The sequence below is a fragment of the Topomyia yanbarensis genome, chromosome 3, assembly GCF_030247195.1.
Source record: "Topomyia yanbarensis strain Yona2022 chromosome 3, ASM3024719v1, whole genome shotgun sequence".
In the NCBI taxonomy this organism is placed as follows: Eukaryota; Metazoa; Arthropoda; class Insecta; order Diptera; family Culicidae; genus Topomyia; species Topomyia yanbarensis.
In genome coordinates this window covers 282,841,889-282,864,636 of record NC_080672.1, presented here as the reverse complement: position 1 = coordinate 282,864,636, position 22,748 = coordinate 282,841,889, and the positions used below count along the sequence as shown (strand labels likewise).

Genomic DNA, 22,748 nt, shown 5'->3' with positions numbered 1-22,748 from the left:
CATGTTCTCGAGAATTGCTGGAAAAGGCTTCTTATTTTCACTTGCAATAAAAAATTGATGGATATAGTACGATCTACCCGTGAAAATGCAATTTAAGAAATTTTCTTCATGTAAATTGTCGAAAATACCCATACAAATCCGGTAGTTAGACTTGTCCGATTTGGCATGGTTGAACTAGGAATTGACTGAGGGGTAGCCCGTTGGGTTTTTTTCTTGACACTCTACTGTACAACCCCTATTAGAATATAAGCGACTTCAAATGTAAAATTCATTACAACAATAAAATAATCGATTAACAGAACGTTCAACACAAAGCCGGGATTTACAGAAAAATTTTCAACCGACGTTTTTATTCGTTATTTCTTCTGGACTTTAATATAACATTAATTTGACCGAAAGACATTAATATTGGTTCACGCTAAGAATTTTCAGCCGACCTTGCCACTTTAATGTAACTAAAAAGATTTTAAGAAGAATGATCTTTCAACTTTTATTTTCGGCTGCTAGATGTAGAATATACTAAAGCGGTAACAAAATAGCAATAAAAAATTATGAGCAACTACCTAAGATTGAAAATAAGAGGCTCTTATAAAATCGTAGCAGACATCAAGTTTCTGTAAAGTATTAGATTAATAAGTTCTGATTACACTTAATACAGTGTGGTTACATGAAAAAGATACACTTGAAAAATTAACATGAAACCCTAACCGGATTTATTTTATTTTCTATTTAACGTGCAATCACCAATCACCAGTAGCCAAGATACAATTATGTCCTGTTAAAATATTTTGTCCTTGCATTTTTCTAAACGCTTTTCTAAATTAGTACAACCCGCACGAACTATATCATTCGACATGTCATCCCAAAGATTAACTCAACTATCTTAGCATGTATTTCCATTATGCTAATCTTGTAACATTATTTTGAGGTGCATTAAATTTGGTTTTGTGTAGTATTAGACCAGACGTACAACTTTTATTAGATTGCACGAAAAGTACATTTATTTTTTTATGTTTTAGTACTGTGCACTTTAAAAATTATGCGATCCTCTAACAAATAATCAGCATCCTTCTCTATGTCGAGTTTCATAAAGTTGAGTCATATGAAAATGAAATGGAATTAAGCCATATTTATTCAGACCACACAAAGTTGAACATCTTACAACCGATTTTATTCTGCTGCTCACAAAGTTAAAGCTGTATGAAAGGCCCGGATAAACACAAATTTAAGTCCTGTGGAAAGGGTTTCCTTATCCTACTTTCGGACTGGTAGTCATTCGATGCCGGCAGATTGGCATACCTTTCTTCACAAATGGCCCAAGCCTACGGCATGTACTGATTCTTGATGGAGCTTTACCCTTGTCAGGAATCTTTATTAGTTATGGAGCAGGGTGCAAAGTGGGACAGTGGAACGATAGGATGCGAGAAAGGTGTGTGTACAATATTAAAATTTTGATTTATTGGAAAATTAGGTTCACTTCCAACGGAAGAAAAATATCTGTGAAATGAGTGAAGGATCCTTTTTCATCTCTTCAACAAGTGTGCGGGCGCTTTTCTTACATCATTCCACAACACTGGCCGTCCCAGTATGTCGAATATTTTGGATGGTGTTAATCGAGCTAAGCGCGTTAACAAGAACACTGTTATTACATAAACAAAGCTGTTTGAAAACCACAAATAGCAATTCGATGTACCCTCGGATAAACGAAACTCAACTGATGCCCTTTCAACTTTCAAGCATAATGTGACATTGTATTGTAAAGTATTTGCTCGCGGTGGCACTTTTCCACTTCAGCACCGACATACCCCAATGCGCGAAACTGAACCCGTTTGTAAGTGGGAAGTTACATTTTATAGCATCAGCGCCTCATGTTTCAGATTGTGCACCAGGTAATTTGTCTACTTCAAACAAAATTCCAACGAAGGGTTAAGTGTGCGAACACTTCTAAGAACAACGTTTCATTTTGAAATATACGGAAACTACCAGCTCGAAAAGCTAGTGGGAATACTGCAAAAATACTGCCCAACTTATTTTCATGCGTAGCACACAGGGGCCCCTAAAATTTTGAACTTCAAAAAACTCGAAATTAGTTTAACTTTTAAATTGATTTTTAACTCAAAATCATTCCAAACCAAATTTTTCACTGATTTTCATTATTTAAGATTATTTCATATTACAATTGTGCAATGATCATTTCAAAATTGAAATCCACATCTAAAAATTTTTCTTTATCCACCCCTGGAAGCACAAACTGAGTTTACCGATCGAAAAAAAATATAAATGGCCATTCAAAAAATATGGTATGTTTATATCAATCACTATAAGAATTAGAACAATCATTAAATAATAGAACAATTTCCAAACCATTAGACGCAGTATATGAAGACTAAATTTTCTATGATATTTCTCGAAATCTTAATTATCTAGAAAACTGCTGCACTAATAATTAATTTATTTGGTTTTTGACGTAACTGCCAATACCTTATTTAAGACTTTTTGGTGGTATACAATGAGAAAAACTGATCGAAACAGTGGGTGAAGCGCAAGCAATTATGGGAAAAAAGATGGGTGGGTAATGTCTGCGACATAACCGGAGAGATGTAGAATACATAAGGAACACGTTCTTCAAATATGTTGATACTCATTGGAATTTTCGGACAAAAGGTGATTTGGGCGAGGAATATTTCAAATTATTCTTTACAAAAATGATAGTGGTCCTAAAAAGGACCGGTTTTGTTGGCGTTGTTGGCCTTGGTGAGGGAGATGGCTAACGATGAAATTAATTGTTAGCATGAGGAAGTCGCGTAGTACTGGCCAATGGAAGAACAGATAATAATTGATTCCTGAAAATCAATTTTTCTTTATTCATGTAAATTACACATACTTACAAATCTAATAGAAGATTCCTGGTCATATTTCTGAATCATTAGTGCGAACATTGTGTAATTTGGTTAAGTACAATGAAAGTTACAAACTTTCCAAACTCGACCTTCTGTTCCTTCAGAAATATTGAAATGGGGTGTCTATATTAAACCGTTAGTCGTGGTCACAATAAAAAAGATGGGTGGGTAATGTCTGTTACATAACCGGAGCGTCGTGATTTCAATTCGAGACGTTAATTTAAATCTAATAATATTCAACAGAATCACGTTTGAATGGGAAATTTTCAAATAATTCTCTATGGTAATAATGGTGGTTCTGAAAAGAACCTTTGGTATCGGCGTTGGTGTTGATGGTGATGCGCTGGATCGTTGGATATTTTTGGCATGATAGTTACGTGCCTGGCGAACTGTTTTGTAGCCTCGAACAAAACGACAAGACTGGCTTCTTCGGGTACCATTACGGCTGAACTTTATAAGCTTAGCTCGACTTTGAAATCCTGCACAATCTCACTAATCAGACACTGGTAGGGCCATTTTGTTTGCTACTAGCACGGAGCTGCACAAAAAAATCATTTAATGCAGTTAGTTCACAGAGGCTGCCAAAAAGCTCGAATAGAGGCATGCGACTTCAACATTTCTCTTAAACACATGCAACAACACATTCGTTTTGGTAATACTGATAATAACAGTAGAAAGGAATGGAAAAGCAGTGCACGAAACGAGCGAGAGGATAATTTAATTTTTTGTTCCGTGTGCAAGCTACTTCTTTCCACACAACGTATTATGTTGATTGTTGAAAATTTGTTACACACCTTAAAATGGAAGTTTCAGTTTAACTCTCACTAGAACACAATTGATTGGTCCTGAAAAGAACCGTTGCTTTTATTGTAATTTACGCCCACTCCCAGCGGACACTGTGAACCAGTTTGATTTCTTTTGCGAGAAAGTTACGTACTTGGCGCACTATTTTGTATCCTCAAACAAACCGACCAAGTAGGCATCACTGGCTTCATTACGGCTGAGTTTTGTAAGCGTAGCTCGACTTTGAAGTAATACACAACCTTACGAACCAGACGCTGAAGTGTTAGCCAGCGGATTAGTTTCTCCGTTGCCCTTTATTTGGGGCGAAATACTGGCATGGCGACAGTTCCTGATCGGTAGTTGGTTGCGATGGGCCACCAGTAGCTGGGGCACTTTTGCGGACCGTCATCATTGCCAACTGCTTTCCTCCGGTGGACTGGCTGCTTGCTAGTGCTTGAACGAATACGAATGATGAGAAAAACCGTCCAATATTCATATATGAAAACACGAGAAAGCACTACTATCACTCTCTCGCTCGTTTTCGTGCAATTCCTGTGCCTTTCCTTTCTGTTCGGCTACCAATACTAGCATAACCAAAACGAATATTCTGTCTTTCCATCGCCTTCAATCTAGTGGCCAGTGCTAGCAAACTTGTATGTTCAGTTTTTCAATAACAACATTCCAACAATATTTTCAAAGAATGTTGAAGATTTGAAAAGAAGGAAGGAAAAGATTTTCACAAATTTAAATTCTTTTGTCTTATTTGTTAGCGGTGATACTGGCCATGGGATGGTGGGGGAACACCCACATTCGTTTGTTATGATGGTATTAGCAGCAGAAAGGAATGGAAAAGCAGTGCACGAAAACGAGCGAGAGAGGATAATTTAAATTCTCTTTCTTTCTTTCCACACATCGTATTTCTTATATAGCTTTCTGAAAATTATTTGTTATACACCATAAAATGTAAATTTCAGTTTAACTCTTATTAGAACACAATTAATTGGTCCTGTAAAGAACCGATTATTGTTTTATTGCGGGAGCATAATTCAGACGCACTCCCCGCGGACACGGTGAGCCAGTTTAACTCTTATTAGAACGCAGATTAGTTTCTCTGTTGCCCTTTAGTTGGGGCGAAATTCTTGCAGGGCGACAGTTCCTGATCGGGTTGCGATGAGTCACCAGTAGCTGGGGCACTTTTTCCGACCGTCGTTATCGCCAACTGCTTTCCTTCGGTGGACTGGCTGCTTACTAGTGCTTGAACTTGAACGAATACGAGTGATGAGAAAAACCGACCGACAGATATTTTTATAATCGCGCTAATATGCACTACTATTGCTTTCTCGCTCGTTCTCGTGCCGTGCATGAGCCTTTCCTTTCCGTCCGGCTTCTAATGGCCTAACCAAAGGAATATGCCGTCTTTTCCCCACCAACTGCTCTCGTCAAGCAACCCAATGCGAATAATCATAGGAACAAACATGTAGTGGACCTATATATAAACCTTTCATTATTTTATTGTTCGGTTGGTCTACCAAAGTGACGGCTCTGTGCGGGATGGGCTGAAAATTTTCACTTTTCCGAGTCGTTTTCGAAAGGTTTTTCAAAACACAATTTTTTGTTATTAGTGCATGTTATACATAATTCAAATTGTTTAGGATTACCGTACAGAATGAGTAAAGTGACCCAGAAAATCCGATGAGAGTGTAGGGTTTACTCTGTAACCCCACTCGCGCACGCTAGCCGTGTATCACTTTCGTCTTCTATTCGTTTTCGTCACCCACACTAGGATAGTGATCAGCTTCTGCGATACGTCAGACCGCAAGGAGCTGACAAGTTGAATTGAACCGTTGGAGAGTGCACATCGCTGCAAATAAAATTGAAGTTCCACCACACCATATCTTTTTCCTGTCGCCGTTGCCTGCTGAAATTATCACCCGCTTCCAAGTTCCGTCGCGAGTGGAAGGTTTGATACCGCGAATTTCTACCGGTCACAACATAGCTGGTGCCGTGACCAGGATCCAGCTGTACACGATCACGCCAACATTTTGCGCCCACTGCGTACCATCATCATCGCTGATTTCATCCAGCACGCCATTGCAGTTCAGGAAAGCTGATAGCGGCTAATTTCGCCATTGCTGACGCTGCACGTTCCTGAACAATTGAGCGCCGCCATCGGGAATTTGGACTGGAGAAGCCGCTTTAATTATAATACAAGGCCTGATATTTTCAGGCAGAAGGTTAGTTTCTGTCCAACGTGAATTTAATTCCTTACTGGTGCGCTCTAGATTCGCCTTTTCTTTTCCATATTCGTGGTTTCTCGGACATTCTGCTCAACGCGGACGATTCGACCGACTGCTTACCGCAGTCTTACAGATTTATTACTGGACCCACGTTCCGGTATTCATCGTACGGCTATTGTTTGATAGAAACGCTCCAGCATTAATCATCAGGCCATCCCGCGCCATTTTATACTCCGTCGGCGGCCATTGCTGCCTAGACTAGTTCGCAACCTTTGGAGGACAGTTGCCTAATTTCATCGAGTGTGCTTCTGATTTCTGGCGATTTTCTGCTGCTGCTGCTGCCAATAGCCATTCAAGATGGCCGAAGAACAACAGATCAACCTACTAGTCTCGCGGAGAACAACGATGCTGGAAGCTCTGGGTCGGGCAGAGGCATTTCTTCGAGACTTCAACGCTCAACGCGATGGACAGCAGGTGCCATTGAGGCTGGAATACCTCAACCGCATGTGGACGTCACTTGAAGAGGTACAGGCTCAACTGGAGGACGGTGATGTGGAAGGTAGGGCAGAGCATGCTGCTATACGTGCGGACTTTGAGCCACGTCTATTCTCAATAAAAGCTGCATTCATTTCCTATTCGCCTCCTCTTTCTGTTAACGCTGGCAACCCTCAACCCCTGCATGCTACTTCCACTCTCTCTGGCATCAAACTGCCGACAATTTCGCTTCCTGAGTTCGATGGAGATTATAAGCAATGGCTAACTTTCCACGACACGTTTTTGGCTTTAATCCACAACAACGCTGATGTTCCACCTATTCAAAAATTTCACTACTTAAGGGCAGCCGTCAAGGGGGAGGCTGCTCAACTGATCGAATCCATCGCTATTTGTTCTGCTAATTACTCTCTGGCTTGGCAAGCTCTCGAAGGGCGGTACTCCAACGAATATCTGCTAAAAAAGCGACACCTGCAAGCACTCTTCGACATCCCACGCATGAAGAAGGAGTCTGCAGCAACACTTCACGGATTGGTGGACGAATTCGAACGTCATACGAAGATTCTTCATCATTTGGGTGAGCCGACGGACGCCTGGAGCACGATCCTAGAACACTTATTATGCACGCGACTGCACGATGATTCACTGAAGGCCTGGGAGGACCACGCATCCGTAACTGAGAACCCAAATTTCGCATGTTTGATCGATTTCCTTCAGAGGAGGACAAGAGTACTGGAATCGATCTCGGTCAACCATCATCAATCTACTAGCACGACAAACGCAAACGATGGTGCGTCCGCTAGTCATTTCCGGAGACAATCACAGTTTCGTCTCTCGTCATGCGCATCAACCGCTAACTATTCTTTCAGATGTCCCATATGTAGTCAACAGCATTCGTTGGCGAGATGCGGCAAGTTCAACAGCATGTCAGTGAACGACCGACAACAGCTTGTGAACACGAAACGATTGTGTCACAACTGCCTACGGGGGGATCACATAGTCCGCCAATGCCCATGTGACCTGAATTGCAAGAAGTGCAATCAGCGTCACCACACTTTATTACACACGAGCCAATCCGCCGGTCCTAAGAAGGTCAGCAACGACGCTGTTTCTCGTTCAACGTCTTTCGTCGATTCTGCTGACAGGGCTACGTCGTCGTCTTCTCCTGTAGTTTCCGAACAAACCATGGTAGCAGCTGTTGAAGATGATTCGATTGTCGAGACGAGTGTTTCTCTCCAGCATCCTCGTGAAAATGTCTTCTTGCTAACCGTCATCGTAAATATCGTCGATGCTTATGGACAACATCACCCCGCTCGTGCTTTATTGGATAGCGCATCGCAACCGAATTTGATAACCGACCGCATGGCTCGTATCCTCCGCCTGAAGAAGCATCCCGTCAACGTTACCGTCCAAGGGGCCGGACAGTTATCCAAAGTCATACACGAGTCCATCTACGCCCAAGTTTCATCCAGAAAGGAGCATTTTTCTTGCGGAGTTAATTTCCTAGTAATGGACAAACTAACTGCCAACCTTCCTGCGCAAAATGTCTCCATAACCGACTGGAGAATTCCAAAGGATCTATTCCTAGCAGATCCAACATTCAACAAGAGCCAACCAATCGATGTAGTGCTGGGGGCCAAGCACTTTTATTCATTCTTCCCGAATGCCGCACGAATACAATTGCATGGCAATCTCCCGCTCCTAGTTGATAGCGTTTTCGGATGGATCGTTGCGGGCTCTGCCGATCTAGTGTCCCCCAAGATCAATCCATCGTCCAATTCTAGCAGTCTCGTGTGTGTATCTATGGTTTCCTTGGAAGAAACTCTGGAACGTTTCTGGAAAATAGAAGAACTAACAACCAAGGACAACTACTCCGTCGAAGAAAGGCGCTGTGAAACACTTTACCAATCGACAGTCTCTAGAAACCCTGACGGACGGTACATAGTTCGCCTGCCTCGGAAGCCTGATTTTGACGACATGTTAGGCGAGTCGAAGGCAAACGCGCTGCGACGGTTTGAGTATTTGGAGCGACGTTTGGAGCGAAACTCCGAGCTGAAGGTTGAGTATCACAGATTCATGCAGGAATACATCGACCTCGGGCATATGCAGCCAAGCAAACTAACTGAGACCAAAGGCGCAAAATCATTCTACCTACCACACCATCCTGTTATCAAGGAGGCTAGTACTACGACAAAGGTTCGTGTTGTATTTGATGGTTCGGCAAAAACGTCTACCGGTTTTTCCCTCAACGATGCCCTCTGTGTCGGCCCGGTCGTCCAGGACGAGCTACTCACTACAATCTTACGGTTTCGGACGCATCCCATCGCTCTAGTAGGTGACATAGCGAAAATGTACCGACAGGTTCTCGTGCATCCAGACGATGTTCCACTGCAACGCATTTTCTGGCGATTTTCCTCCGATATGCCAGTACAAACCTTTGATCTACTTACCGTTACTTATGGTTTAGCTCCATCGTCATTTTTGGCAACTCGCACGCTGCTACAACTGGCTGACGACGAAGGCCGCTCGTATTCCATCGGCAGCAGGGCTCTCCGGAAAGGTTTCTATGTCGACGACTTCATTGGCGGGGAGCAAACTGTTGAACGCGCCATCCGCTTACGCATAGAACTCAGCAAATTGCTCGAAAAGGGAGGATTCGTTCTTCGCAAGTGGACTTCAAACCGGCTCGAAGTGCTACACGGCCTAGACGCCGACAAAATCGGTACCCAATCCCCTCTGGAGTTCACCCCCCACGAGACAGTGAAAGCGCTAGGAATTATTTGGGAACCAGAGGGAGATTTTCTTCGCTTCGACTCGCAAGTACAACATGACGGCAAGCCGCCCACCAAACGTTCAATTCTATCCTCTATCGCCAAACTATTCGACCCCATCGGTCTTATTGCGCCCGTTGTTGTGAGGGCCAAAATCATCATGCAGCAGCTGTGGCTGCTACCTGTCGAATGGGATGATCCAGTTCCTGAGACTGTTCGAAACAACTGGGAGAACTATCACGATGAGTTGCCGAAAATCACCGCCCACCGGGTAAATCGATATGCTTTTCTCCCATGCTCTACCATACAGTTGCATACTTTCGCCGACGCTTCTGAATTGGCCTACGGTGCATGCATCTACGCTCGTTGCGAAGACGAGCAGGGAAACGTCAAAGTCGAGCTTCTAGCAGCCAAGTCACGTGTCGCTCCACTAAAACGACTAACTATCGCACGTCTAGAACTCTGCGCTGCAGTTTTGGCTGCCCATCTCCACGATCGAGTTAAACACGCCATCGACATTGACGTCTCTGCCTCTATTTTCTGGTCGGATTCTGCCATCGTTCTCCAGTGGCTCCGATCCCCTCCGAACACATGGCAGACCTTTGTGGGAAACAGAGTTTCGGAAATACAACAGTTTACCCACGGCTGTCAATGGAGGCACGTTCCTGGTAGCGAAAATCCCGCTGACTTAGTGTCCCGCGGAATGTCGGTCGACGAGTTCCTGAATAGTAAGTTGTGGAAGGAGGGGCCCCACTGGTTGCTGCAACACTGTCGAGAATGGGCCGCCTTTGAACCGCCCGGCGTTGCTGAGGAGATGCTAGAAGTTCGACATGTTGTAACACTGGTACAATCAACGCCATCAGTTAATGCGATATTTCTCCGCTGGTCATCATACACCCGCTTACTACACGTTACCGGATATTGCCTTCGCTTTCTGCGGAACGCTCATGCCAAGGCCAGAACGCAGCCTCCTCCCAACACCACATCCGTTGTGAAATCGTTATCTGTGGAACTACTTACCCAAGCCAAATTTATACTAATACGCCTTGCTCAACAGGATGCCTTCGGTTCAGAAATAAGAGAGTTGGAAAAGGGGAAACCAGTAGCGAAACATTCGCACGTGCGCCAAATGAGTCCGTTTTTAGACCAGGGAAAAGTGTTGAGGGTCGGAGGTCGACTAAAGCTAGCCCAGCTTCCCTATCAAATGAAACATCCTGCCCTACTCCCAAGCTTTCACCCCCTATCACTTTTAATTGCCAACTATTATCACAACAAAATGCTTCACGCCGGTGGGCGAGTACTGCTGTCCGTCATCCGAGAAGAATTTTGGCCAGTACATGGCCGTCGCTTAGTTCGCAGCACAGTACGCAAATGCTTTCGCTGCACTCGCCTCAACCCGGAACCTGCCCGTCAGCACATCGGTCAACTGCCCGTTCATCGAATAGTCCCTAGCCGCCCGTTTAGTGTCGCTGGAGTAGACTACGCTGGCCCGCTGTACCTAAAACCAATCCACAAGCGCGCCGCACCAGCCAAAGCGTACATTTGCCTGTTCATCTGCTTCGCCACCAAGGCCGTCCACATTGAGCTCGTCAGCGATCTGACCACCCAGGCGTTCCTGTGTGCGCTCCGCCGTTTTATTGCTAGGCGCGGCCGCCCAACACACATTCACTCGGATAATGGCAAAAATTTCGAGGGAGCTAAAAATGAATTGCAACAGTTATTTGCCATGTTTCAAAACCAGGAGGAAATCGAAAAAATTACATCAACTTGCGCAGAGGAAGGTATCACTTGGCACTTGGTCCCGCCAAAGGCACCCCATTTCGGCGGTTTGTGGGAGGCGGCCATCAAGGTAGCCAAGAAACAACTTTACCGCCAGCTCGGTCCGTCTCGACTATCGTTCGAAGATGTTGGAACGGTGCTCTCGCAGATCGAAGCCCTGATGAATTCCCGGCCGCTGCTGCCAATGTCAGATGATCCGGATGATTTGGCTGCACTCACACCAGCGCACTTCTTGATCGGAACCAGCATGCTCGCCTTGCCCGACCCAGATCATCGGAACATCCCAGTCAACCGACTGGATCACTATCAGAAACTTCAACTTCACGTCCAAAAATTCTGGTGCCACTGGCGATCGGAATACCTTCAAGAGCCGCAAAAAGACACCGTAATGAACCGACGAAATGACAGTATGCTGCCAGGCCGAATGGTTGTTGTCGTCGATGAGATGCAACAACCAATACGTTGGCCTCTCGCCCGAATTTTGACCACTTCACCAGGTCCAGATGGAATGACCAGAGTCGTGACGCTACGCACTGTTCGGGGAATTATCACCCGGCCAATCACAAAGGTTTGTTTACTGCCGGATTCCACTACCACTGCAATTGATGGAGAAGAAGACCCGCTAGCCATCAACCCGCAACCAGCTCAACGATCCGGAGTGCTTGAAGAAGAAAATTAAATGTTATACTCACCTAGCTATTAAGTTAATTCTGTTAATTTTTGCATTTGTTTAGAAATGATATTTCAAGGGGGTGGCGATGTTTAGGATTACCGTACAGAATGAGTAAAGTGACCCAGAAAATCCGATGAGAGTGTAGGGTTTACTCTGTAACCCCACTCGCGCACGCTAGCCGTGTATCACTTTCGTCTTCTATTCGTTTTCGTCACCCACACTAGGATAGTGATCAGCTTCTGCGATACGTCAGACCGCAAGGAGCTGACAAGTTGAATTGAACCGTTGGAGAGTGCACATCGCTGCAAATAAAATTGAAGTTCCACCACACCATATCTTTTTCCTGTCGCCGTTGCCTGCTGAAATTATCACCCGCTTCCAAGTTCCGTCGCGAGTGGAAGGTTTGATACCGCGAATTTCTACCGGTCACAACACAAATTTTAATACAGCATAGAGGAACATATTTTCAACAAATTGGCCTAAAAATCAAATCATTCTGTTAAGTATGATAAAAGTTATTAACGTTCAAAATCTGACGCGGAGCCGAAGCCGATATTTTGAAACGGGACCCCTATATTGAAAGCTTAAATGTATTCTACATTAAAAATTCCCACAGAGGCGAGATTCAAACCCACAACCTTTGAGATTCCGACCCAATGCACTAACCATTATGCTATCCCTATGGATATGGATATGGTGACGTCCCATTGGGCCTGTTTTGGATCAGTTTTCCCCGTTGAATATCACCAAAAAAGTCTTAAGGGGGACGTCTGGTGTACAGGGCAAAAATAATCGACCTCTTTTTTATCCGCTAAATTGTTAGTATTGAACCTCTAGAGAAGTCTCCCGCAATCCACAGTGGCCACGCTGAACTTCTTTTGTTTTAAGCAGCCATGCATTCCACGCGCCTATTTGCTATAACACATGCTAATATCTATCTATCGACAACAATTTTCGAAAAACTGACAGCGACAAAAATAGAGTGTAAACAGTACACTCTAAACTACTTCTACCCAAATTTTATCAGCCCCATGGTGATTTTTAGGCTGATAAAATGGGGACATTGATAAAATCGGTACATATATTTTTCTTTCTTTTTAAGAAATCGAAGTAATTATAATATTCTTGTTTAGCCCTTAGATATACCCTCATGAACCTTTCTTATTATTTAGTTTAAATTTTTCTTCCTCGAATTCAACTTGTTTCGTCTGCTAGAGTCCACCAAACTATAAACTGTCAACTTTTATTTGAGGTTGACAAAATCGGGCAAAAACGCTTGATAAAATCGGGTTTATGCAAAATCGGGGGCTGATAAAATAGGGTCTTCACTGTAATGTAATGATTTTGATTAGCACCCAAGACGCGTCCAATTATTGAGAAGGGTGAGTCCGTGCAAACAGTGATACATTTTGTTCTAAATTTTGTCACCATGTTGTAAATTTTTTCAACTAGTTCCATTTAGTGATTCTGAAATCGAATAAATCGCACATAACTTCAGTTGCAACCTTGGCACAATTCACTCTACCGTCTTCAAATTTTTCTAGGCCATTTTCATTTATATAGCTTAAATCGATATCAGCATCTTCTACAACTCCGTCAATTTCTACTTCTACCGACGGAATATCAGGAATCAGGAATCAGTAGCGTCTGGCTCAAATGGCACGTTCCCCATGTTGATCGGAGATTTGTGCCTTGCCAAGAATCGTCTTTTCATCATTTTCCTGATGGGAAGGATTGGGGAAGTGGTAAGGTTAGGGGTAAGGAAAACAACGACACAGAACAATTATAACAGAGCATTCTGCACCCCCGGAGTGATGCTGAACGATCTGCAGGTGCTACAACAGCAGGAATAAAACTTCCAACCCCCGGAGGGATTTAGAACCTCTACTCAAACAGTGAGCGGATATATCAACACCCCCGAGGGGATATTGAGATAACAGAACGACGACACCCCCGAAGAGATATTATCATTCAAATACGGCTAAAAAACTATAGCTCTTTACCACACTGGGTTAGGAACAAAAGCATATCCTTAAATTTCAGCTCTCTGTACATAGGTTCATCTATGTATGGAGAACCAAAAATCCGGATGCGCAATTGCATTAATACAGGGCAATTGCATATCAAATGATATGATGTTCCGTAATCGGATTCACAAAGATCACATGAATAATACTCAGCGCGCTGAATAGTAGCCATGTGATAATTGAGTTTGCAATGTCCAGTCAGTGCCCTGACCAGAATACTGCAGTTGTGCTTGGAAAAATGCAACAAATTTCTTGACATTTTCGGATTCACATCCGGCAGAAAAGCCTTTGTTTGAACGCAAGTTTGCAAGCTACGCCAATGGTTGGCATGTTCGAATGCAGCCCAAGAGCGAATCTTGTGCTTTATCCAACTTATTGACAGTGGTAGAACTGGTTCTGGACCAACGAAATCAGTCGCTGCGCCAGCTCTAGCCAATTCGTCCGCCCATTCATTTCCAGTAATACCGGAATGACCGGGTACCCATAGAAGGTAGATAGCATTTGAAATGCTAAGTTCTTCGATTTGAGTTCGACATGCGATTACTAATTTCGATCTCGAATCTGCCGAACTAAGTGCTTTCAGGGCAGCCTGACTGTCAGAGCAAAAATAGATTCTTTTACCGCAAATTCCCTGTTGAAGTGCGGATTGTACGCCACACAGAATCGCAAAGATTTCTGCTTGGAATACGGTACAGTATCTACCAAGCGAATGAGATTGGTTTAATCTCATTTCATGACAATAGACACCAGCACCGGCTCGGCCCTCCAACAAAGAACCGTCTGTATAACAAACTACGTATTCTTCAAGTTGTCGCTCCATCCAGCCAGACAGCCATTCCTCACGAAGAGGTATTCTCACATTGAAAGTTTTAGAAGGAAAACAACATGTGAGTGTAAGGTCACTGGGAGCAAGTGTATACTCATCCCAAGTAACCATTTGGGGCCACAGTCTTGTGTGGCTAGTTACACGATCTATTGGGTTACTGTTCCAGAGCCCAGTAACCTTAAGACGGTATGAACAAGAAAGTGCTTCTTGTTTCAGAAACACATGTAGTGGTTTTATGTTCAAGAGTGCCTCGAGAGCAGCAGTAGGCGTTGTCGAGAACGCACCAGTCATCGCCATCAAGACCATCCTCTGAAGATGGTTTAACTTTGATTGGATTGTCATGACTTCTCCCTTCTGCCACCAAACTAGGTACCCGTATGCCAGTATTGGTCTAACAATTGTTGTGTAGATCCACTGAATGTACTTGGGTTTGAGTCCCCAAGATTTGCCGAAAGCCCGTCTACATTGGCCAAAGGCCATGCAAGCTTTCTTGATCCTGAAATCGATGTGAGCTGTCCAATTAAGTTTTGAGTCGAGAATTACCCCAACGTACTTAACTTGATCTTCGACAATAATTTCAGAGTCAAAAAACTGCAATGGACGAGCTCCGGTTGTAATCCTTCGTTGCGTGAAAAGCACCATTGAGGTTTTATTTGGATTAACTGATAGTCCAACATGAAGACACCACCGCTCAACAACACATAAGGCTTGTTGCATCAAATCAAAAAGTGTGTTAATGCAAATACCGGTGATCATTATATGATAATCATCGGCGAAACCATACGTCGGAAACCCAAGCTCATTTAGTTTTCTCAACAAGCTATCGGCGACAAGGTTCCATAGAAGTGGTGACAGCACACCACCTTGAGGACATCCGCAGACACTCAGTTTCCTCATCTCTACTTGTCTTAACGATGAGCACAGATGTCGGTTGCTAAGCATTGCGTGTATCCAGTTCGTGATATATGAAGGTACTCCATGATCTCGTGCTGCTTCCAAAATGGATTCGAAAGACACATTGTCAAAAGCGCCTTCAATATCGAGAAAAACTCCTAAACTTGATTGCTTTTGTGAAAAAGCTTTTTCAATGTTGTAGACAACATTGTGTAACAGGGTGGTAGTAGACTTCCCCCGCTGATATGCATGTTGCATTGCATGCAGCGGGTGCTCGCCCAAGCTACCATCCCGAATGTAGTGGTCGATTAAACGTTCCACTGATTTGAGAAGGAAGGAGGTCAGACTGATCGGTCTAAAGCTCTTTGCCTCCTCATAAGTGACGCGGCCACCTTTGGGAATGAATTTGACAGTTATTTCCCGCCACGCTAATGGAATGTATCCTGTTGCAAGACTGCAAGTAAGAACCTTTTTCAAAATATGCTTGAAGTGTTCATATCCTTTTTGCAGTAGAACTGGAATAATTCCGTCCTTTCCCGCAGACTTATACGGAGCAAAACTTTCAATCGCCCATTTGATCGATTCGGTTGTCACAATTCTACGAGCAAATGCCCAAGAATCAGAACTGCCTGAAAAGAACTCAGGGGCAGTCGTCAGTGATGGCTCCGTACAACCTGGAAAGTGTGTGTCAAAAAGACAGTTGAGTACTACATCTTCGTCAGATGAGTATTCACCATTAGCAATTCTAATGGAACTGACATGAAAATCTTTCGATTTCGAAAGTAACTTATTTAATCTACTAGTCTCGTTGAGACTTGAGACATTTGTGCAGAGGCTTTTCCAACCACTTCGCTCAGAGGATCGAAGGGCATTTCTGTATGCTTTGCGAGCCAACTTAAATGCCTCCGACCCGTCCCTGCGTCTGCGATTCCAAGCTCTCCTACATAACTTTTTGAGTCGAACAAGTTCGGTATTCCACCAAGGTGTTCCTCTAGAAGCACGCATAACTCGAAGCGGACAAGCCTCTTGGTATGCTGCTACTATGAGTGAGCTTGTTTTATCCACGACCTCATCCAAATCACTTGGAGATTCAATCGTCGGAAGATACCCATGAAACCTAGTCGCCAAGCCCTCTTCGTAGAGATCCCAGTTCGTAGATTTGGGATTACGATAGGTGACGATATCTAGCGAGACGTTTAAATGATCAAAGACGATGTACTTATGATCAGATAACGACGGTTCGAGCTCGTTTGGTACGAGCCAGTTTGTCAACTCATGCGTAATACTGTCAGAGCAGAGAGTTACATCTAACACCTCTTCTCTGCCAGCTCGTGCAAAAGTTGGGCGGTTTCCTGCATTAAGAATGTGCAGATTTGTACTACTTAAGTATTCCATCAATTCGGTGCCTCTCAAATTGATATCAGAGCTGCCCCAAATTATGTGGTGGGAATTTGCATCACTGCCGATTATGAGAGGAAACCCATTTCTGCCACAGTATGATACAACCCTTTTGAAATCATCAGAAGGTGATGGTTCATTATGCGGCAAATATGCCGAACAATAGACGTATTTCTTGTTTATGTTGTCAACAGTCATATTTACCATGACAGTACAAATATCACGAGTTGTGAGGTCCGATATAAGACAAGCGTCAATTGCACTATTTGCAAGTATACATGCACGAGGCATTTCACGTGGATTTGTCATGCCATTTTTGTTGAAAGCTACGAAGACGGGGTTAAGTAGCTTTCCAACATAGAAGTTTCCTTTATGGAAATACGGTTCCTGAACCAAAGCTATGGAAGCTTTCCCTTCCTGCACAAGGCGAGATAGATTCATAGTTGCTGTACGTTTATGCTGAAGATTAATTTGTGCTACTCTAACCATATTCGATTACAGCACTACACATTTCATCATCAGCACTTGTTGTACAGCAACTAGAAGATACCAAACACGTTGGCTTATAATCGCATATAGCGAACCCCGAAATGGGTATTAGGGACATGAACATCATTTGAATCCCACGATTTGCGAAGAAACGAACGTCCACTGTGTCAGAGATTCGCATAACACAGCAAGGGTAAGACCCACGACACTCCGTGCGCGACTGGCATATTTTAGTCCTGCCAGCCATTCAGTCCTCGGCACGGAGTAACACCTTGACTTGAGGACTCCTGTTTTCAGTCGCCCCCTACGACATGGGAACAGGAACCCAGTGGATCAATTCTTGGTTGACATACTTCAACCCGCCGGATGCCACACGGCCTCTAGGCTGGTTTTGTCCGGAGAAAGATAATAGAGTTATCAACCTCCTAGTGGACCACAGCCAGTGATAAAATAGGGTCTTCACTGTAATGTAATGATTTTGATTAGCACCCAAGACGCGTCCAATTATTGAGAAGGGTAAGTCCGTGCAAACAGTGATACATTTTGTTCTAAATTTTGTCATCATGTTGTAAATTTTTTCAACTAGTTCCATTTAGTGATTCTGAAATCGAATAAATCGCACATAACTTCAGTTGCAACCTTGGCACAATTCACTCTACCGTCTTCAAATTTTTCTAGGCCATTTTCATTTATATAGCTTAAATCGATATCAGCATCTTCCACAACTCCGTCAATTTCTACTTCTACACCCAAAACGTACCCGGTAAGATTCGCTTACATTAATGCAATAAACACGAGCGAAAATTGCAAGCGTTCTGGTAATGTGCGAAAATTGCAAGAAGCTTCCTTGCATGCAATGCAAGAAACCGAAAAAACGAATTTTGCCTACGTATTAGCGATGTATGTGTATTGGTGACCAATATGCGTTAGAAAAAAAAAAGACTGTTTGCATTGAAAAATGAACCCTGCACAAACAGATCGCTAAGCAATTCGTTATCCACCCAACTATATTACCAGATAGTAATAAGTGGATAAAAGTCATATAAAACACTTGGATGATTTCACGATTAATGAAAAAAGTAAAACACGCAGCCAGATTTGAATTCAGGCCCTTGCATATCATAGCGCTAACTACAGGCACTGATATGTCCTTACACATAAGAACAGGCCGTTAAAATTCGTACAATCGCCACATCCGCAATTTGATGCCGTGTGTAATGAATAAACCACAAAACTGCGTTTGATGATGTTGGTGAGGAATGAATAAAAAGTAGACAGAAAATAAAAACTCGCCGTGCGTTGCTATAACACCCAACATAGGCACGTGAATGTGGTGGTAATCCTTTGACAGTGTGTTGAAGAAACGTATGTACGTATAGCGAGAGATGAAGTGATTTTATATGCTTGCAATAATTGCAAGCGGCTTTAATTGCAAAATTGCAAGCGATGCTAACATTATTTGCAAGTGATTGTCGCTTGCAATTATTGCAAGAGATTTTTGTTTTGGGTGTACCGACGGAATATACACCCTGTAAAGTTTGCTAAGAAGCTCGTTTTGGACCGCAAGATTTACCTTTATACGATCTGAAAATGTTACCTTGAGTTTCGAGTAATGAACCTTTTCAATAAGGTTAACGGATTTGAAACATTTGTGTAACTCCGCCGATACAAGAAGCATATTGATCGGTTTTTGTGTTTGGCGAATCTAGACAACAAAAGGAGATTTTGCTGTAGATGGATAGAGTTTGTGTCGGTTAGTATTCTTAATTCGAATTTTTCTGCTGATCGGGACTCTTGGGATCAGTAGTATCGTCATTATTCTGTTTTGTGTGGTGTTTACTGAACCCCCTACGGCGGGGTTCATGAATCTACCTGAGAAAAGATTCTTGGATTAAGAAAACTGTACGATGTCACGTGAACTCTATCACCAAAATAAGTTAGATAATCATCACTTAGCTTCGACTGTGGATCACGATTCAACACTTCAGCACTAGTATTAGCCACTTGAAAACTTGGACGCCCATACGAGCGGATGATTGAATGCAAACTGAAAGTTTATAGTTGGACCAAGGATTTGTCCAAAGTCCGTTATTTTATAAGTTTCGTCGTTCTTTAAAAGACAACCGTTATATTTAGTCAGAACATGCTTAGTATAGCTTCTTGACATTTTTGAGCAACTAGGTTTGGTTTCATCGTCATGTTTGATTCACAATTTTCCATTCTCCCTACTAATAATCGTTCAATGGAGTTCAAGGTAGGCAAATGTTGTGCTTTGAGCTTGTGAGCGGGATAGTAAAACACTGTTCAATACATGATCGGGAAGCAGAACGAAAAAAAATGGCGAAAGTTTGGGGTCCTAGGAAGTGGTGAAGAATTTTTTGAAAAAAAATGGAGGGGGCCTTAAAGTTATTTTTTAAAGTTTCACAAAACTTTGGTTTTTAACTATGAAGTCCCGTTCGAATATTCTTCAAACATTTCTTCACGATGAATAAGTTGGAACCCTAAATCCTTGCCATCTTTATATTTGTTCTGCTCCCAAGCTCAGTTCGTTGGGTTTTTTTTAGAAATCACACAGCCATTACAATAAAATTTTTGATTCTAAAAATTTTATTAAAGTCCTTAGAACTAAAAAAAAATTAAATTGCTTTTTGGCGGTTTTCGTTTGTTTTGACACCAGATGCTGATGTTTCATGCTATTTTTAGACATATTTCGACAAAAAAAATCCGATTTTCAACATTTCATGTACTTCTCACTTTGGATTTTTTCGAATGTTATAAAATCAATATTCAAACACCGCACCCACTTAATGATGTCCGATTGAGCTAAAGAATTGCATAGATTCCTTTTTCGATGTAATATGCATTTTATGTAAGACATGCGAAAATTGTAGATGACCATGTTCATTGATTTTTTTCTCATTTATTTGACATGGCTCTGTGCGTTAGCATAACTGAGCCGTGGGTCTTTTACGATTTTTACAATATGTAAAAATTAAAATTAACTTCAACTGTCCCTAGGTTCTTGTTGACGTGGCCTGCTGCTGCGTGTTGAGATCCTCTTCCTTGGTGGTGAAATATTAGGTGCGTTGTCTGCAGCACCTTGAGGGTCATTCGGTCCGTCTTCTCTCGCGTTTTCGTTCACGTCCATGTCGTCATCGGTACTGCATTCATGATGCTCACGGTTGGATGTTCTTGTTTGTTTCTTGTGCTTCCGGGTCGCTGCTGTAAATCTTTCTTCATCTGTGTTTGATTCTTTATTGGTGGTGTTGGTTGTTGGTTTGGAGATATTTGCTGTAATCGTTGTTACTTCGATGTTGGTAATGGCAGTTGGTTTAGTGGTACTGTGCCCGATCGTTGTTGAGCTGGTGTTTGTTACTGCCCAGTCCGCTGTCGGTTGTGGTTTAGCTGACGATTGTATACCGGCTTTGGTCGTAGCAGGGGGAATTTCCTTACCAGTTTCTGCGCAAAGTTTTCCTGATCGCAATATTGGCACGTAGGAATCTGCCCTGGGTACGTGACAAGTGTTCGTTGAGAATGTGCAATAGCTTGAGGGTATCTGCCTGATATGGTCAAGTAGGAGGGAATAGGTTTTGTCTGCCGCATCCTCACTATACGAACGATGTTGCGAAGTCCTGGGAAGCAATTGCTCCAAGTATCTTCCTTAACACTATCCACCTCTCCGTATTTTGACATGAGTTGTTTGATAGTGGCGGAACTAGTACGTGGTGCCAGGTCATGAAATTTATTTCAATACTGTCATTATCAATATACGTTGTAAAATGTCATTATATTCGACGACGTGGTTCAAGTTGTTCTGCGAAGCGAATGATTCCGCTTGAATGATGTTTTTGAACATAATCAGTACTGCATGACGTAAATGATGGAATTGCACAGCACTAATTTCTACTATGTTGAGTAGGGCATTCCAAAAAATTTTTTAATTCTCATAGCCCCCCCCCTCCCTCCCCTCTTATATTGTGACAAATGCCAAAGTAAGCTCAGATGCCAAATTTCACATCATTTGGACAATTCTAGATTCCGGCCCACTTCGCTTGAAATTTTCGAAATTGGTACTATGGGAAAATATAGAGGAAAACTATATTAAATACCCAAGCAACACGGTATGTTGATAAGCTGTTTTTACAACACCAATGTCACTTATTAATTTGTGAAAATATTACTGCAGCAAGCGTTATTCAACTGTTATGCAATTAAAAAAGCGCAAGAGGCGGAGCTTATAGGCAACATGTTCATTTGTTCCGAATGATGTACCAAGAATCATAATAACAACAAAGATTGTTGCAATAATGCTAGCGATTTCATGAAATTGTTATGCAAACAAAGTATAAATATTATGTTCGCATTCAAATATGACAATATCATTAATGTGGGTGAAAATGTTTATCCAACAAAATTGAATCGAGTAATTTTTGAAAATACTTTGATATTTTTAAAGGGCCTTAAAACAACGTTGATATAAACTCAATAAATTTTGTACTTATTTTGTGAATTATTTGTCGTACGCAAAGAACTGTGCTCAAATATGCTTTTTTCGAGAGTAATAAAAAATTTGAAGCATAATAATGATGAAAATTTTGGGTTCAAATCAAAAAATCTATGCATATTAACTGTTCGTCAGCAACTTTTATCGAGAAAGAATTCATTCTATCAATAAATATGGCGGTTGTTTTTATTTGTACTATGTTACAAACTGAAGTTGAGTAAAAGTTTTATAAGTGCATCCGGAATCAAATTTGCTGACAAGTTGAATAATAATGTCATCTCCAGTTTACGCGATGATGCTTGCAACAAAATTGTTTTAGCTGTGCAGTAGAGTCACAAACACGTTGCAAAAAACATCAATAATATGTGTCAAAGTTGATTGTTTCAGAAAACATAAGCACCACAAATAAATAACTAAGATGTAACGTGCAGCAGCTGTGTTTCACACATGCAACAGTCATGTTTTTTGCAATTCTGTTGTCATTGTAATGCAACATATAACTTTTGTTGTTTTTCTAGAACATGTTGCAAGTGCTGCTTGGGTACTATAGCTTTTGAAGTAGCAATCAAAAAATTCCAATTTATACCTCTTTTTAAAGAAAATAAACTTAGTATTTGAATAGAAATATTTTTGATTCTAGAAAAATGCGGGAAAGTGGGGTAATGGGTCATTTTAGCCCCAAAATCCCCTATTTTTAATAATGGTTCTGCTCCGTGATGCAAATCATACATATTTTGCAGTTTTTCTAATGTGAAAAAATCTCACAAATCGAACGGAACCTTTTTGATCTTTGTCCGAATACGAGAAGTTGGGGTTATAGGGCCTTTTGTCATTCATATTAAATTTTATCATTTTCTCGTGCATATATTTCTATTATTCTTCAATCAATTTTAATAAATTGTACCTCGTTGGGCATGGAAAATCCTTAGGAACAAAATAAAAATAGATTTGTTTCCGGTAAAATTCAGAAACATC

The 22,748-nt window shown here is 42.1% G+C and overlaps 2 protein-coding genes across 5 annotated transcripts in view; both read left to right on the top strand.

The window, feature by feature from the left end:
* Nucleotides 1-22,748, top strand: part of LOC131689207 (potassium voltage-gated channel protein Shal) — a 642,177-nt gene that overhangs the window by 124,262 nt on the left and 495,167 nt on the right. The window lies entirely within an intron of this gene.
* Nucleotides 5,336-11,641, top strand: LOC131687961 (uncharacterized). The gene is made up of 2 exons (XM_058972066.1): nucleotides 5,336-5,917; nucleotides 6,046-11,641. The coding sequence occupies exon 2, from the start codon at nucleotides 6,278-6,280 to the stop codon at nucleotides 11,639-11,641; it is 5,364 nt and encodes a 1,787-aa protein (XP_058828049.1). The 5' UTR covers nucleotides 5,336-5,917; nucleotides 6,046-6,277.

Coding starts and splice junctions, on each gene's coding strand:
- LOC131687961 (XM_058972066.1), top strand. CDS start 6,278: ATGGCCGAAGAACAACAGATCAACCTACTAGTCTCGCGGAGAACAACG.